The sequence below is a fragment of the Microcaecilia unicolor genome, chromosome 14, assembly GCF_901765095.1.
Source record: "Microcaecilia unicolor chromosome 14, aMicUni1.1, whole genome shotgun sequence".
Taxonomy (NCBI): Eukaryota; Metazoa; Chordata; class Amphibia; order Gymnophiona; family Siphonopidae; genus Microcaecilia; species Microcaecilia unicolor.
Genome location: NC_044044.1, coordinates 10,553,387 through 10,571,622, shown reverse-complemented (window position 1 = coordinate 10,571,622; position 18,236 = coordinate 10,553,387). Strand labels below are relative to the sequence as shown.

The window sequence follows — 18,236 nt, the reverse complement described above, 5'->3', positions numbered from 1 at the left end:
AAAATCCACTGCTTATTTCTAGGATAAGCAGCACAAAATCTATTTTACTCTTTTGGGATCTTGCCCGATACTTGTGACCTGGCTTGGCCACTATTGGAAACAGGATACTGGGCTTGATGGATCTTTGGTCTGTCCCAGTATGGCAATGCTTTTCTTATGTACTCCTCATGTCTCTCACTGAAACCATTTATCCCCATGACAGTTTATTCAAAATTGAGCTGCCTCACTTTTTTATGGCAATACAACCATGTAATCCCTCTATTTTCTAATCATTACATTAGTTTACCATCCACTTCTGTATACAGTTCAAGTTTCTCCTATTTATCTATAAGTGCATTCCCTCTGCTACTCATTTCCTCTCCTCATCATTCAGGCTGCTCTTATTTGCACAATTGCTGGGAACTGAGGAACTGAGTTCGATTCCCACTTCAGGCACAGGCAGCTACTTGTGACTCTGGCCAAGTCACTTAACCCTCCATTGCCCCATGTAAGCCGCATTGAGCCTGCCATGAGTGGGAAAGTGCGGGGTACAAATGTTAACAAAAATAAAATAAATAATCCAAAGGAGCAACTGGAAGACAGTCAAAGTCGTCTCAAACTAATCTTCCTCCTTGTACTGTCTCAGAAGTGAGGAAGTCAGCAGGGTGCCTCCAGCCGCTAATGCCAGCACTCACTGAACATGCTTAGTTGATGGACAAACTGAGCATGCTTGGAGAGTGCAAGCACTGGTGGCTGGAGGCACCCTGCTGACTTCCTCGCTCCTGAGAACAGTATGAGGAGGAAGGGGATGACTCAGACACCGGATTTCTTTGGCTGGCTACCACACCAGCCATTGCACTGCAGCTTTGGAGAGGGCTTGAGCCCAAAGTGGGGGGCCTTGGTCTCCAAGGCCACTCCCCTCCCCTGTGGCTATGACAATGGGGCCCTTTTACAAAGGTGTCTAGGCGCCTAAGCGCGTCCAACGTGCATCAAATTGGCACTACTGCGCGGCTACAGCATGCCCCGGGCGGTAATTCTGTTTTTGGTGCGCACCCAAACATGGAGTAGAAAATGTTTTCTATTTTCTACCACAGGGCCCTTACCCGGGGGTAACTGGCAGTTGGCACGCATTGCACGCTTACCACCTGGTTAGCGCATGAGACCTTACCGCTAGGTCAATGGGTGTCGTTAAGGTCTCAGACTGAAAATGGACGTGTGCTGGATTTCATTTTGCCGCATGTCCATTTTCCGGCACATTAAAAAATCCCCTTTTTTCCAGGCATACTCAGGAAATGGACCCGCGCACATCCAAAACACAAGCCTACACCAGTGCAGGCCACTTTTGGGCAAACCTTAGTAAAAGAGCCCCAATGTTCCTCAAGTCAATCCTGGAGTACCCCCTGGCAGTCAGGTTTTCAGGATATCCACAATAAATATGCATGAGAGATTTTCATATAATGCAGGCAGTGTATGCAAATCAACTTCATGCATATTCATTGTGGACATCCTGAAAATCTGCCTGGCAAGGAGGTATCCAGTGTACAGCGCTGCGTACGTCTAGTAATGCTATAGAAATAAGTAGTAACCGCGATTAACGTGCAGCCCTAGTTTGCATCTCTGGAGCAGGGGTTAAGCCATCAGAAGACTGCCCAACATTTTTTGACACAGCAATCACAACTGATAATGGAAGTTGTATCAGTTTAGTAGTGATAATGGATTTTTGGCAACCCATTAGAATTGATGTTTGTTCTTTGTTTAGTTTTCATTAAATTTTATTGCTCGATTTGTTGATTTGTGTTTGACTGCCTAATATTACTTTGACTATCTTCCAAATCCTCTTCAGTCAGTCAACACTCAACTCTTTCCACCTTGTCACACAGAGCTAATCCTTACATGATATGCTATGCTTCCTCTGGACGTATATCTTAAAACTCTAGCCTTGTTAATTTAACTTCATTTACTATATTAAATCCACGTTTTAAGCCTTTTGTTTTGTCCATGTGTCTTGATTACATTGCAAACTTCATTGAGCGGGGACAGTTATGTGTATATGTAGGATAGCCTAATGCCCTGTCAAGAGTTATACGAGAAGTGATGACACCCTGCATACCACATACCTGCCCCATCATGCTTCTCTTTCAGCTGTTTGGGGTCCTTGTTCAGCTCTGCTATCCGGAAGTAGAGATCCGAGAATTCATCAGAAGACTGGAAGCACAAGGCATAAATTAAGTGAAGTTTTGGGCAATCCCCATCACCATGTGCATAAACGTTCAGCTGTACCAAACTGTACTAGACTGTGGTTAATCTATTCCTTCCTCCCTTACATCTAGCTGTCATTTGACAGCCTGCCCTGGCAACGCTTTCCTCTTTACCATCTAGCACTAATCAGAAGTTCTTCGTCCTAGAAGATCTAACTCCTTTCTATCTCACATAGCACTGACTTCACTGTGCAGCCTCCCTCCTTCCTATCAAACTGTGGTCCTCCCCTCCCCATGAGATCTCTTATCCTCTCAGGAACCTTTCCCCTACTAGACCTTTTTCTCAACTTCTCGTTCTAGACTCTGGAAAGCTGTAACATTGGAAGATCTGTTCTTACCTCATTACCAGACCAGCGCTTGCTGCCACTGTCAACACTGTTAAATCCGGAATCCAGCCCTCCATACTGCCGGACTGGGAAAAATTCATCTGTGAGGCTGGAAAGGAGAAGGTTCCCACATCGAACAAGTTCTTGATTCAGGTTTCACATAGAAATGGAACCAACTACTGGTGCCAAACCATAAGATTTAAGCTTAACAGATGGATCCTGGCTAGACTGATCAGGAGAATAAAACCAAATTATAGTCCTTTCCAAACAGATGCGGCCAATAAAGGACTGGATTCTCTGTAGTCTACAGTGCAGTAGTTTTCAAGATTGGACAGCAAGCAATCTGGTTTTATTCATCATCCTTTCCCTTAAGAATAATAAATTTCTACAAGTAATGTGCCAAAAGCAGGATCTGTTCAGCCCATTCCTCATGACAGCTGGCGCCACTGAGCATCACAGAGGCTTTCACATTTGAAAACATTTACTATACAACTAATATCTGTGTCCTTACCAAGTTTCAAATCCTGTGGGTCTGACAACTTTAGAAAACTCCGCCAGGTCAGGCATGGCCTTCCTACATGCTTCAATATTCAGGTATTTGAAAATATGTATTTTACCCTTCAAACAAATCTAAAAATGAAAAGGGGGAAAAAAACAGGATGTCGATGTGCCTTTTATCCAAATATCAGCTCAGTCTGCTTTAGAAGAACTCATCTGGTTACATATAGGAGAGAGTAATGATCCTTCAGAAGGTTTAAACAGTTACAAAGGACAATTTTAGTCACATTTCCAGGGATGTAATGGGCAGAATCAGAAAACATCACATATGGATTATATTTTCAAATTTAGGTGTTCTTTTTTTTTCCATAGAGGTTTTACCCAAACAAAGGAAGCTAAAAAAAAAAAAATCCACCGATACTTTGCACCCTTGGCAAATTGCAAAGAGAAAGCAGGCACATGTCGATTTTCAAATGTAGACAATAGGATTGAAACCTGGCTTCAAATTTTGGGGCAAGCAGATTTCAGTCCTTGGTTTATTCCAATACCTGCATGAACTGGTAGTATTCCTTTTCTAAGGAAAATCAACAGGGAGACCAGAACTACAAAACCATGACAATAAATCCCAATAAATAAATAGACAATGGAGTAACCCAAATTGAATCAACCTATCCTGAAAATTTGGAGCAGTTGGACTTTGCACCTAGGCAGGCAGTTTTAAAATTCTTCCCCAAAGCGCATGTCAACTTCACAATGTAGTAAACATGGTAGCATAGTAAATGACAGCAGATAACTATCCGCATGGTCCATCCAATCTGCCCAATAAGATGGTTAGAGTTGCACCCACTACTACAAGCAGGGTACAGTCCTTCATGACTGAACACTGGCATCACATACAGGACAGTGGGCAATTCATGACCATGCCAATAGTCTGAAAAATAGTTTTATTATGGCTGCAGACAGTTCACCCTCTCCATGGTGGTGATATGCACCAGTTGCATAAAGATGAACCCTAATGGAGTTGGATTTTAAACCAGACCACGAAATTTTTGTACGGGAAAAAGATCCAGGGCCAGTCAGTCATACCGAATGGAAAGCTCTTCCATTTAAAACAAAGTGCCCAATATTCAGCCAGTGGCTATCATTGTTATGCTGACTGCCACCGGCATTAAACCCAGAAATTCAATACTGGGTTTAATATGTCTGGGCACCAGCACTGAATTTCCAGGTTTGTGGAGCTGGAAGATTGAAGCACCAGGGGGGGGGGGGGGCGGGGTTCGTATGCAACACATGAACCATGACTAAATATACCACTGTCTCCAAGGAGAGTGTTTAACCACATTACAAACTTGAATTGCATCTCCCATAATTGTCTAAATACAATAAATACATTATTTTAACTACTGACCTGATACCTTACAAAGCATCCCATATGCAAACTAATTTGTCATAATCTATACAAAAGAGGATACTCTGCAGGTATTTATGCTGATAAGAGGTACTTTTGAGAATTAAAGCGTATGCTGCGGTAAGAGTTTCTTCTATCTCTCCCTGTAGTTTGGGAGCTGGTAAGGTTGATATGTAGTGTTGGAGCTGCATATGCAAACAATAATGTCCTTTCCAGCCCAAACTCCCTTTGCAAAGCAACAAATGTCGATCTTTCCCTGTTCATTTAAAACCATGATACAAATAACACTTTTTGTCTTCCCATGCACAAAACATCTCATCTATTACTGGTGAAAACTCTGGGAATTACCACTAATGGATAGAAAGGGAGAGATCAAAGGAGTATGTTGTCTGTAAACCCACCTCCAAATCAAACGCAGAGGATGTATCAAAATATAACCTGGCAAATTTTGTTATTTTATCAGATGGTGCATGCAAGAGTCAGCTAAAGTGCATCATCAAGAACAATTTGCTCTCTATACTAGTTACTGAAAAGTTGGTCGTACCCCAATACCAATCGTTGATACACTTCATGCCACAGGTTACTGTCATTAGTCTAAAATTTAATAATCCTAGTCCCCCTTGATCTCTCGAGACCATTACCTTTGTGAATGAAAGATGTGCTTTTCCCCCTTGTTATAACAACATTCTGAAAATATGGTGTAAAGTTTTTTTTTTCCATCTTTACCCAATAAGGATAAGGGAAACATTTGGAATGTGTAGAGCCATTTAGGCACAATAATCATATTGTACAATCCCAGTACTCCCCATTAGTGAGAAAGGATAGGTCTTCCATATTTGTAAAGTATCCTTTATATCAGTGAGTACTATATGGACATTTAATCTATACATAACATTTTTAAATCAGCTGGTATTTTCACGCTAATTACAGACCTGGTCCTCCATTCCTTATTTTGTAAAAATTATGGAGGCTTTAGTAACCAGGAAAAACGAAAAAAGAGAAAAAACCTCATGCAAACGTAATTGGTAGCTTACCTGGACCATTTTGAGCTATTGCATACCTAAGTCAGGGTTTCGTGCTGAACATAATACAGAAACACTGCTAGAAACATTAATGAACTATATCAGACAACTTATGAGTAAAGGACAAAGGGCTCTTGTCATGCAACTGGATCTTTCCAGTGCATTTGATTTAATAGATCATGAAGTGTTGGTTGAAGCTCTTGCTGGCTTGAGGGTAACTGGCAGGGTCCTCTCTTGTTCAGGGATATTTTGGGCAGATCATACCAAGTCTCAAGGAGTGTTATCGGACAGCTGGTTTGCTCCTTTGGGTGTACCTCAGGGATCTCCGCTATCGCCAGTTTTGTTTCATGTGCTCATGTCATCTTTAGGCAGACATGTGGAGGAAGGAGGATATTCTGTTTACATATATGCTGATGACATAACTATAATCTTTTCTGTGATTGCAGATTTAAAGGATATATTACTTCTTAATGTTTTTCTATAATTACAAAATGGATGGCTTTTCACTACCTCAAATTGAATAGAGAAAAGACAAAATTCTTATTGTTGGGGGTGAAGCAAAATTAATGAGACATCTTATTCTTTAGATCGCTGTATTAAGATTCTGGAAATTGAGGTTCCATGGATAATATGTCATCTATCACAAGTAAATTCGCTTGTACAGAGTTCATTTTATGTAACGAGAAAGTTAATGAGTATTAGGAGATACCTTCCGGAAGACCCATTTAAGTACAATCTCTGATTCTAAGTAAACTAGATTATTGTAATATTGTATCTTTGGGTCTTCCAAAACCGATGTTGAGAAAATTTCAAACCATTCAAAATGTGGCAGTTTGTTTGATCTTCTCTTTAAAGAAATCAGATAAAATTATATCTTATTTTGTGAACTTACACTGGCTCCATATCGAGGCAAGGGTGTTGTTCAAGATGGAATGTCTTTTATTTAAGATTGCTTATGGATTGATCCCACAATATATGCTTTCTTTAGTACACTACTCAATCATTGAACAATTTTATAATACCCGCATTTCATCTCTACTTACCTTTCCTACTCCTCAGGGGATAAGAAATATTCATATGCCTATTAGATTATCAGGCAGCTAGTTTGTGGAATTCCCTTTTTCTTAAATTAAGGAACTTGCACACTTACCATCTCTTTAAGAAAGTATATGTTAAGGAAATGATTTATTATAGCAGTGTTTCCCAAGTCCAGTCCTGGAGTACCCCTTGCCAGTCAGGTTTTCAGGATATCCACAATAAATATACATGAAAGAGATTTGCATATAATGGAGGCAGTGTATACAAATCAAGTTTATTCATATTCATTGCGGATGTCCTGAAAACCTGACTGGCAAGGGGTACTCCAGGACCAGACTTGGGAAACACTGTATTATAGTTTATATTTTACGACTATGGTTTTTTTGTGGGGTTTCTTTTTTTTTTTTTTTAATGAAAACCTGACTGGCTGGGGTGCCCTCAGGATTAGGTTTGAGAACCACTGCACTAGACGTTTTCGTTTTGATCCATTATGGCTATAAAATGTCTAAGTGTTAGGCATGACCTAAGCCCGCCCTCAAAATCACCCCCTTGTGATTTGGACGCACTGCAGACAAAATGCATAGACAGACGTCTGCAAACAGGTTTTGAAAATACAGATTTGGATGTTTTGAGAAGCAATCCATCCAAATGATGTTTTATGACACTTTCTGGACATTTTTCAAATGAGCCCTATAGGATCTTGAAGGGTCAAGATGTAACAGGGCCCATTCCATTTTTTAACAATGTGTGCTAACATTTTTCCTGGCTTATTTCCGTACATATGAAATTGATATTGTCAATATAGCAGCATTTTCTGTGTGCCCTCTTGGAGCAGGGTATTAAGCATAGTTTGTACGTCAAGGCACTTCTTTAGTTCTGGGGTTGGGAGTATTAACATATGTCTGTTAGGCTGTTCTTTTGTTCTGGGGTTGGGAGTATTAATATGTCTTGTTTGGCAGTTAACTCCCCTTCCAACTGTATTAGTCTCCTATAGATACACTGTCTTGAGCACTGTTACATGCCATTATGTCTAGTATGCCAAAAATGTAGAGGATCATTTGAATGTATGGCATTATGAATACAAAACTCGTCAACATCTTTTCACAAAATGGGAAATTCAGAGTCTTGCAATAAGTAGGCCGGGAACCTCCAGTTTGGTGTTGGCTGGTAAAAGCCAAATTACTGAATGATCTGAAATTTCCATTGGCCCAATAACAGTCAAAAGGATGTTAGGGGGAAGGGAAGCAAAGTCCAAAGTGTAATCTATTCTGGACCATGTTCTATGTGCTCTCAACGAGTGTGTGTAGTCTCTTCAACCATTAGGGGGACAGGCGTGTGGCCAACACAAATCCCCACTAACGTTATCACAGAAGTCTGCTTTATACAGTAAAGTCGATCATCTGACCTAAATGGAACCAACCCATTGTCAGAAAAATTAAAAGTTGGATAATATAGAAAATAATGGTAACCCCTCAAATAATGCAGAAACAAAGGCAGTAAAAGCAAGGTCCCGGTTCAGAAAACGGAAACAAAAGATGTGTCATGTCACCGGAGGTCTGTTGGATAATCAAGACTGTACTGTAATTATTAGGCCCACAGATCACAATCACCCCTTAGTGCCCTTACACTAATGGTTTCTTGATTAAAACTGCTACCCTGCCTCTGTGCTTACCTGAGGAGGTATAAAAGATATCACCCGCCCAACCTCGCTTAGGTTTTGATGCTCTAAGTCTGTAAGCCTTGTTTTCTGTAAACAAGCTAGGTCTGCTCGGTATCTCTGTAGCACATTTAAGATCTTAGTACATTTTATGGGAGATGTGATGCCTGCAACATTCCATGATAAAATGTTTGTACTAGTCCTCATAGTTTCAGTCTCCATATTTTGTAACATATATATTTTATGGGTACATGGGTTCTCAGCCTCACCAAGTGCCCTCTGGGACCCTTTAAGATGTAAGCCCTTTTGATCATTTTTTATGTTCTATGTTTATAATTTTTGCAAGTATATGGCTGTGATACAGACTTCACATGTAATTTATTTTGTGGTCTTGATTAACCTTTTTATGTTAAATAAGAGAGTTGCTGCTATCTGTAAGTGACTCGTGTTCCCCTCTCTACTTACTATTGACTTTGTTCTGATATTTTATTTATCCTTGTTAATTTATACTGCCTTTAGGCTTTTGCTGCCAATTCCTGCTGTTCTGTTTGGACTAACAACTAACTATTAGGTGCAGATGCCCTTTGGGACTCTAATAGGTATGTGTCCCATTTAAATGTTAGTTGTAAGTCCTTTTGATAGTCTTAAATTTTAAATCTTTGCAAGTATCTGATTGTGGTATAAGCTTCACTTAATTTTATTTGGTGAGTTTGATTAACCCTTTTATGTTAAATAGCTTGTGTATTTATATGTGTAATTAGGTTTATAATTTATGTATAAACTTATTTAATACTTTTGGCAGTATTGGTTGTACAATTGGTTACAGAGATATGCATGTTATTATTATTAGTAGTAGTATTTGTATAGCGCTACCAGACGCACGCAGCGCTGAACACCTGATACAAAGAGACAGTCCCTGCTCAAAAGAGCTTACAATCTAAATAATGTTGAGTGCATGTTTATGTATTTATGTATGTACCACACTTTGTAAGCCGCACTGAACCTGCTATCGAGCGGGAAAGAGCGGGGTATAAATGCTACAAATAAATAAATATAAATTATGTTCAAGATTCTTATGATTTTGTGTTTTTGCCATACAGTTGTAGCCCCCGACGCAGCCTCTAGGAAGGCGAAACATGGCCACATCAGGCACTGTATGTTTTAAAGTGGTGGAAATAAAAGGCTTTTAACATCAGAAGACATGTATTCTGCTTTTGTGGACTGATCCTGCTCAGCACTACAGAAGAAAGGATGGGCCTCTAGAAAGTCACTAATATCAGCTTTCCAAGTGAAGACTGCAGAGCAGACAAAGCTGCCACCTTTGAGGCAAGACAAGAAACTAGAACTCCACTAAGGAGTGAGAAATAGAGAAACAGAAGCATTGTATGCATCTGTGAAGAAAAGCCCTGCCGGAGGCTTTTAAGCTATACAAAGAGCACTCAAAGAAGAACCTGGATGATCCTCAGAGACAACTACTACTGAAGAAAGATCTGGGGTGCTGAAAACTCCAAAAAGCCAAGGTCATTACCTTAGCGTTTTGGAGGTAATATGCATTATCAGTACTAGCTGTACCTAATGGTTAGAACGACAAGCTGAGAACCAGGTATGTCAGGATGCAAATTCCACTGCCACTATCAGTAGATGAAAAAAACCAACAAATTTTACCTTCTGAGCAGCAAAATAGGGTGCAAACATTTGAACAAGCCTACAGCAGCGTTGTGGAGTGGCAGTGTTTGTTCTTTTCAAGCTGAGTTTTCCCATTGGTTTGCTTATACCTCACACTGTCAATTAAAATGTTCTATTACGTATTGTGTTGACATAGTAAGTAGTATACTATGCCATACTTTGTATTATTTGAATATTTTTACTGGTGTAATTGTCTATTGCTCATGTTTGATTTATTCTTATTGTACACCATCTTGCGTGAACTCCTTCAAAAAGGTGGTAAATAAATCCTAATAAATAAATATCACTTAATCCTCCCCTGCCTCAGGTACATAAACAAACTTTAAGCCCTCCAGGGACAGGGAAATACCTACTGTACCTGATTGAAACCTGCCTTGAGCTAGTGCTGTGAAAGATGTGATCTAACTCCAAATCCAAAATCCAGTACCAGGCATATTGTGAAGTAATGCAAAACACTAATAATGGTAGACCCTCACCTTGTACAGAATAAGTAACCACAAACTAAAAATAGAAATACAAAAACTAAACTGAATCCCCAAGAAGCCACATTCTGCATACAGTGCAACACCAGAGAAAGAGAAAGTGATGCACATCCCCCTTACTATGCAAAATATAAAGACAGCAGATATAAATATCTGAAATTGACATATTACAACCACTATATTACAAATTAATACGTGAAATTAAAATAGAAAATGTTACACCACCATTTTATTTGACTAAACACATTTTTGAATTAGCTTTCAGAGGCCAAAACCACCTTCCTCAGGTTAGGACAGTATACTGCTGTTATGGTATCCTGCTGTGATCCGAAGAAGATGTTTGTTTTTTTTGTTACATTTGTACCCCGTGCTTTCCCACTCATGGCAGGCTCAATGCAGCTTACATGGGGCAATGGAGGGTTAAGTGACTTGCCCAGAAACAGAAGCCTGTGCAGCCTTCTACATGGAATGTTGCTAGTGGAATAGCAACATTCCATGTAGAATGTCCAATAGTAGCAACATTCCATGTAGAATCTCCAATAGTATCTATTTTATTTTTGTTACATTTGTACCCTACGCTTTCCTACTCACGGCAGGCTCAATGCGGCTTACATGGGGCAATGGAGAGTTAAGTGACTTGGCCAGAGTCACAAGGAGCTGCCTGTGCCTGAAGTGGGAATCAAACTCAGTTCCCCAGGACAAAAGTCCACCACCCTAACCACTAGGGTTGATCCAGTCCTTGGCTTATTCCAATGCATGCAGGGACTTGTAGCTTTGCTTTTATTAGGGAATCCAATGGGGAAATGATGTAGCTTGTTTTGCCGCCGCTGCTGGTCTAGAGAAGCATCTCTTCTGATGCTTATGAGCCCTTTGTCTCACTGTACCAGCTTCCCTCCCGTTGTTCCCTTCTGAGATACCTGCTTCTTTTTCAGCATATACCTTTTTTTCTCTCGTGCTCTCGCCCACATCTCCCCATTTGTTTTTCTTCAGAAGCCCTCAATTGTGTTTAGATGTCATCACTTTTATCTTTATTTTTAAAGCTCTCTTGATTTAAATATAGTGTATGTAGCATAAAAGCAGCAATACGTTATCTATTCTATTTGCAGGAGTCCACTCAAATCTAGCTAACCCTCTTAAACTTTTTCATTAACTTCTGTGGTTTCTCTCCTGCTGTAGTGGATCCATGAACAAGTCCACCATGGCTTCACCTTCAGTGTCTGCACTATTACAACCACCCTCTCTATTCCTAATGTGTAACCCAGGGGTGAATACCTTTTTTTTTTTTTTTTTTTTTTTTTTTTAACCTGGGCTACTTGTGACCCAATATGTATTCTTCCTTTTCTTTCCAATTATACAACTGTAGTGTCACCTTGCTGAGATTTAGCATAGATGTTATAAAATGGAATTACCACATGAAGGTACTCTGCAAGATTTGAGGAGAAAAGTTAATTCTCTCCCCTCAGAAATGCACAGCAATCCACCAGCTGTTGCTGCTGAAATTTACGCTGTGCTCCCTTTTGAAACCATTTGGTTCTATATGGGGAATGCAGGAGTGAATCTGTGGGAGGGAAAACTCAAGGAGAGGGCATGTGTCTGTCTCGCTCTTCTGCCATGCACCCTTCCCCTGCAATTCAGTTTCTCAATCTCCCCTCCCTTGCAAACCCCCTCTAGCCCCTTACCTTCTCCCTCTACCTCACTGCATTCACCCTTCCCTGCTTGTTTACTTTCCAAACATACAAGGATCAGTGGGCACGCAATGAAGCTACTAAGTAGTATATTTACAACAAATAAGAAAATATTTCTCCACTCATTGTGTAATTTGCCAGGTTTACCAAAAAAAAAAAAAAAAAGAGTAGGACAAGTTCCTAAAAGAAAAGTCCATAAGCCATTACTAAGATGGACTTGGGAAAATTCATGGCGTATTTCTAGGATAAGCAGCGTAAAATTTGTTTTATTCTTTTCAGATCTTGCCAGGTACTTCTGACCTTAATTAGCCACTGCTGGAAACAGGATACAGGGCTGATGGATCTTTGGTCTGTTCCAATAGGGCAATGTTTATATATTTATTCAGTCACTAGGTCGGCTTCTTTCTTCTGCTGGCAGCCGTTAGGTCCTCTGACAGCCTGCACAGTTTTCATCATAGCCATGGTACACTCCTCTTCTTGTGTCAGCGGAAGTAGGGTCCCTGATGGCAAACTGACCATAGCACCTCTGAGGTTTTTTTTTTCCCACTCTTTATGGTTTGAGGATTGGGTCCCCCGCAGCATCAATTTTGCCCACCAATCCTCAACTTCAAAACGGCACACCACCAAGTTGTACTCTGTTCTTTTGGCTTCTTCTGCCTTTACAGGATGCATGTGCAAACATATAAAGATAAGTTACCTGTGCAGGAGGGAACTGCAATGGATTGTTGTCTAGGAGCACAGATTGTAAGTGCCGCAGGTGCCGGTAACAGACAGGAATTCTCACTATTCGGTTACATGACACATCCAAATGGACCAATGGCAACTCCGACAATTCTGCAATATCAAAGAAGAAGAAAATAAGTACAGTCTTTTCTGGGCTTGTACTGATCCTTGCTTTTCAGGAAGAGAGGCAGTCAGCATGACGTGCTTGGAATAAGCTCTTACCAGCATGTCTGAATGGAGTAATACACATAAATATGAAATGTTCCACCTGATACTTCTTTTGTAATACAGACATTTACTACATTTGTACCCCGCACTTTCCCACACATTGCAGGCTCAATGCGGCTTACATAGTAAATACAATTACAAAGTCTAGAGGAGAATATTACAAGTAGTAGTAAACGCAGTAATTGTGAGGTTTTGAGGATATGCAAGTTGAATATGAAGGCAAACAAAGGATAGCAAAATGAAGAGAGATTGGGAAGGATAAGGGGTAGGAAGGGTGGAAAGGAAAGATAGAGGGATGTGTATAAGGAGATTGGGAGATATAGTCTAAGATAAAACAATCATCAGGACCATAATCAAGTTTAATTTAAGTTCTTATTTAATTTAGAGTTTTGTTTAGCTGACTTGATACAATACAGCAAAGCAGTGTACAATAAAAACAGCAGGGAGGAGAAAATTAAAAGAAAATAATCCGGGAAAGTAGAGACTGTCTAGAATTGCTTACATAAAGGTTTTTGATCAGAGCTAGATCCTTGATGACGGTAAAGAGTATATAGTCTGCTCAGTGATTGCTGTTACCTAGGCTACCGCCACATTCAGGGAAACTCGTCAGCTTCACTGTGCTGCAACTCTGGCAGTAGACTGAGGAGGGGGCACATGGGTGCCAGTTCCCTATGCAGTAGCATTTCTAGACAGAAGTATTTAGGATGGCAACAGAGGGGGCAAGCCAAAGTGACATTTCTGCACATCATGCCATCACCTCATCACATTCCCTCTTCCCCACTTTTAAATCAGCTATGCAAGATATCAGGACCTTCTAGGCATAAAGAAATCCTCCCCCCTCCACTCAGTTTTCAACTACCCGGCAATGCCACAATTAAACTTTAATAGCATCAATCGACAAATTCTTCTGTGTGGGAGTGAAGTCTGGATTCTCTACAGGACTGGACATAATCTCAATATAAATGCTGATTACCCAGATCTGTATCACAAACTCCACGTTCCCAACAATGGAGCTATCCCCCTTACAAATTATGACCACGACCTCAGGATCAGCACATGCTCTTTCCACTGCCAAACACTTTCTCTTAATACAGGAGTCCCCAACTCTGCCTTCATGTAAACCATAAGTCTCCACTTTTCCACAGTAGTCAGTCACCACCAAAAATCCCGAGTCATCCCAGTCAATCTCACATTCTGTTCTTCTGCTCTCCTACCCAACTTCTGCATCCCCACCTATGTCCTCAATACCTGATCTCCTGTCTCCTTCCCCGGCATCCACTCACCCTGCCTCTCCTATTTTCCCAGCATTCGGCCATGCCCCTCCATCTCCTTCCCCGGCATCCATTCCCCTTCCCCCTCTCCCAGCATCTGTCCTGCCTCCTTCCCCAGAATTCCTTCTCTCGCCACACATCTTTCCCAACATATACCCCTGCCTCTTCCTCCCTTATCTGCTGTCTTCACAAGCATCCATTCCCTCTCCCCCTTGCCCAAAATGTATTCCTTGCCTCTCCCCCTCTTCATATTTGTTAAGTGACAGAAGCAGCTGTAGCAGTCCACCCCTCTGCTCCCCAGTGCTTACCCCTTTGCTTAAATTGCAGCACCGCAATCATGAACAATTTCAGTGGTTCCTGCGGACTGGTCAGGAACTTCCTGTTACAGTAACAGGATGTTGCAGTCCTGCCCATAAGTACAGCCAAAAGCCCTTGCAGTGCTTATGCTTAACAGTTGGGTCAAGCACTGGGGAGTGGAGAGAGTGACTGCTAAAGTAGGGCAGCAACAGCAAGCTATCAAATCAGGCAAGGATATGGCTACCCTAGGCCTCATGATACTGAGGGTACAAGCCATTTTTTTTTAGGCTAGCAGTTGCTACTCCCTACCACCCATTGTGATACTTATGTCCTTGTGCACAAGAGGAATTCAACCGCTGTTTGCTGTTATTAGAATCCGCTCATCCATGTGTATCCTTCCATCTTTTTTTTTTTTTTGCTATTGGCTTCAATTACTGTTGGTGTAATTTGCCTATTTACTCGGGGATGGCACAGGGAGGCTAAGAAAACCATATTGGCAGCAGGGGCAGGATTTCATAATTAGCACCTGCAATATTTGGGTGGGAACCACACTCACATGCCCACTCTAAACTACTGCCAACTCCAGACTTCGCGCCTTCTGTCTCGCTGCACCCTACGCCTGGAATAAACTTCCTGAGCCCCTATGTCTTGCCCCATCCTTGGCCACCTTTAAATCTAGACTGAAAGCCCACCTCTTTAACATTGCTTTTGACTCGTAACCACTCGCCTCCACCTACCCTCCTCTCTTCCTTCCCGTTCACATTAATTGATTTGATTACTTTATTTATTTTTTGTCTATTAGATTGTAAGCTCTTTGAGCAGGGACTGTTTTTCTTCTATGTTTGTGCAGCGCTGCGTACGCCTTGTAGCGCTATAGAAATGCTAAATAGTAGTAGTAGTAGTAGTCTCTTGTAATCAGAGGTGATATTGTGATGTCATAATGCCTCAGGCCACCAATAAGAGCCAACCTCATCAGTGATGTTACAATGGCTTGATTGTCCTATACTTGGCTCACTTTTATTACATAGCTCTTTGAGCAGGGACTGTCTTTCTTCTATGTTTGTGCAGCGCTGCGTATGCCTTGTAGCGCTATAGAAATGCTAAATAGTAGTAGTAGTAGTAGTTGTGTGTATCATCCTTCCCAATACTCTTTTTAACTAATATTAACCACTTTGCTGTGCTGCAACAAAAAACATGGTCAAGCAAATCAAAAAAACTAAACTAAGTCATTAGTGCCACCCAGCCCCTCATCCTCTCACCCTTTGAAGCATTAAAATGGTACTAGAATTTATGCAGTATCCAGTAATATATCAGCTAGCTAATCAAGTAGCATTTGGGGACTGGCACAATTCCAGGTAACTCACATATTAACTACCAGTATAAGACTTTCCTTCACCTGCTGAAGAAGACTAATGACAAGTCAATAATTATTCAACAGAATGAATGAAGGAATGTGTCAATTCATTCCCTCTCCCTATTGTACACTGACCTTCAGGCAGGGCTGTTAGTTGATTCCTTCGGACATTCAAGTGACGCAGGGACTCCAGCTTCCCCAGCTGGGTTGGAAGGCTCTGTAGCTCATTGCAGCTCACATCCTGCAGAGGTGCAGACAACGCTAATGAGAAACAAAGCTCTGCATCTACAGTCTACTTGATGAACATGTCTCATGCTGACACAGTTCTCCCTAACAGTGCTGCCCATTCCTTTTACTACAAACCTTTTGCTCCATCAACTTCGAAGACAAATTTCACTGGCTGAGTAACATTTCATGACAAATGAACTGGTAATGCCCTGTTCCTTTAACAGGAGATGAACATCTAGTGAAGGACGGATTGAGATTTGCTAAAGTGAATGAGCACCTTATAACTTATGAGCAGAAACTGAAAATCAGGGAATCCAAAGTTTAAATATATTTCTCCCATGGATGCTCCTTCTGAATTGGTTGCTATAGGTACAAGCTTAAGCTTGTAAGACCTCAGGGGATAAGGAACTGCCTACTTTACCTGAATGTAAAGTACCTGGATCTAATCAATGAGAAGGCATGAGCTTGAGCTAAATATAAATAAAACAACTTTGCTCACACTTAAACCTCAACCAGTCTAAAGGTTGCCTTCATTCAGCTAGATACAAAGTCCTTCTTTCCAAGTAGACACACAGCTCTATCCAAACAGCTTTCCTTCTGCAACGCTCCCCTTCTCCTAATTGTACCAACTAATTCAGCCTGCAGTGGATTACTCTGTCTACTACTGTTTCTATCCAGCACAGACTGTGCTGAACATCCATACTGAAACAAAATCAACAGAGCACCTTTTGGACAGCACTAGTAATCACACAAATATTCAAGAAAATTTTAAACTAAACTTTTTCCCTTCGTTTTCATTTCATTTGAAGTGCAGTTCGCCTAACGTTTTTGCATTTTTGGACTGATACTAATGCAGTTAGGAGAGCTGCTAGATGCAACAGTCGGCCTCCGTAAATTGAGAAACTGCAATCTTTTCTCCTTTGCTGGCTTTTTCCTCTCGTTGTCACCTTAAGGGCAGACCTAGGAATCCCTAGTCCCACCTGTCAATGCTCCTACACCTCTTCTATCCCACCACAGCCTAACTTCAAATCCCAGTCCCATTAGCTTCCTATGCTTTTGCTGACAACTGTATAATTTCTTTCAGTATCTGGCACCACCTGCCTCAACACTTACCAGCTGTCGCAAGATCCTGAGCATGCCAATGTTATCTGGTAGTGAAACCAACTTGTTGTTGCTGACAATAAGGACCTTGAGGGGTAGGTGGCAAACGTAGGGGGGCATCAGGGAGAGCTGGTTTCGGCTGAAGAAAAAAAAAAAAGGAAAAATATATAAGTGTGGCTGGTTGTGGCAGTAATGTCTCTCAACATAAAATCTAAGAGGGATGCAAAAACAAAGCAAAGATTTTGTTTGATAATGCAGACTATTCCGCCACAGTTTGCCTTTTTATTCGCATTATTTCTATTATACTAAATGATTAGGCCAGTGATTCCCAAACCTGGTCCTGGAGGCACCCCAGCCAGTCAGGTTTTTAGGATATCCACAATGAATATTCATGAGAGAGATTTGCATGCACTGCCTCCACTGCATGCAAATCTCTCTCATGAATACTCATTGTGGATATCCTGAAAACCTGACTGGCTGGGGTGCCTCCAGGATCAGGTTTGGGAATCACTGGATTAGGCAATCAAAATAACGTGAAATCTGATTAAACTAAATTCTGTATTGATAACTTATAAAATTTACCCATCTTCTTTCTATCAGCTTAATTTTTGCTTATAGTTATATAGTCAAATCTTCCATTCCTTGGTTCTACAATCCTGAGTACTTGAAGCTGTATTTCAGCTGGCCTAGTGACTCAGTGGTAGTACTTTGCACTACTGTATGGAAGGCTCCCAGTTCAATTCCTGGATCAGGCCTTTAGTAAAGTGGCTCAGTTGGGGATAAATGAAGGAGTGGCCGAGATGGAATTAACAGTCATCATTAAGGATAACATCTGGTTGTTAGACTTAGAAGCCCAGGGTTACATGGTTTCAGAAGCAGCAATGGTGCAATGACCAGACTAGGAATAATCTAAGGGAATGTTTATTAAAATAAGGAAATTTTTTCTACATAGTTGCAAGTCAGTGCCAGAATTACAGTACTGGGATTCAACTAAT

General features: G+C 41.0%; 1 protein-coding gene across 2 annotated transcripts in view; it reads right to left on the bottom strand.

The window, feature by feature from the left end:
• Positions 1-18,236, bottom strand: part of LRCH4 (leucine rich repeats and calponin homology domain containing 4) — a 134,129-nt gene that overhangs the window by 33,880 nt on the left and 82,013 nt on the right. For both annotated transcript variants that reach the window (XM_030187256.1, XM_030187255.1), the window contains exons 3-8: positions 17,254-17,380; positions 16,048-16,153; positions 12,737-12,873; positions 3,075-3,193; positions 2,576-2,672; positions 2,097-2,184 (exon numbers count right to left, since the gene is read on the bottom strand). In XM_030187256.1, the coding sequence (XP_030043116.1) occupies positions 2,097-2,184; positions 2,576-2,672; positions 3,075-3,193; positions 12,737-12,873; positions 16,048-16,153; positions 17,254-17,380 (674 nt within the window). The remainder of the gene's footprint in view (positions 1-2,096; positions 2,185-2,575; positions 2,673-3,074; positions 3,194-12,736; positions 12,874-16,047; positions 16,154-17,253; positions 17,381-18,236) is intronic.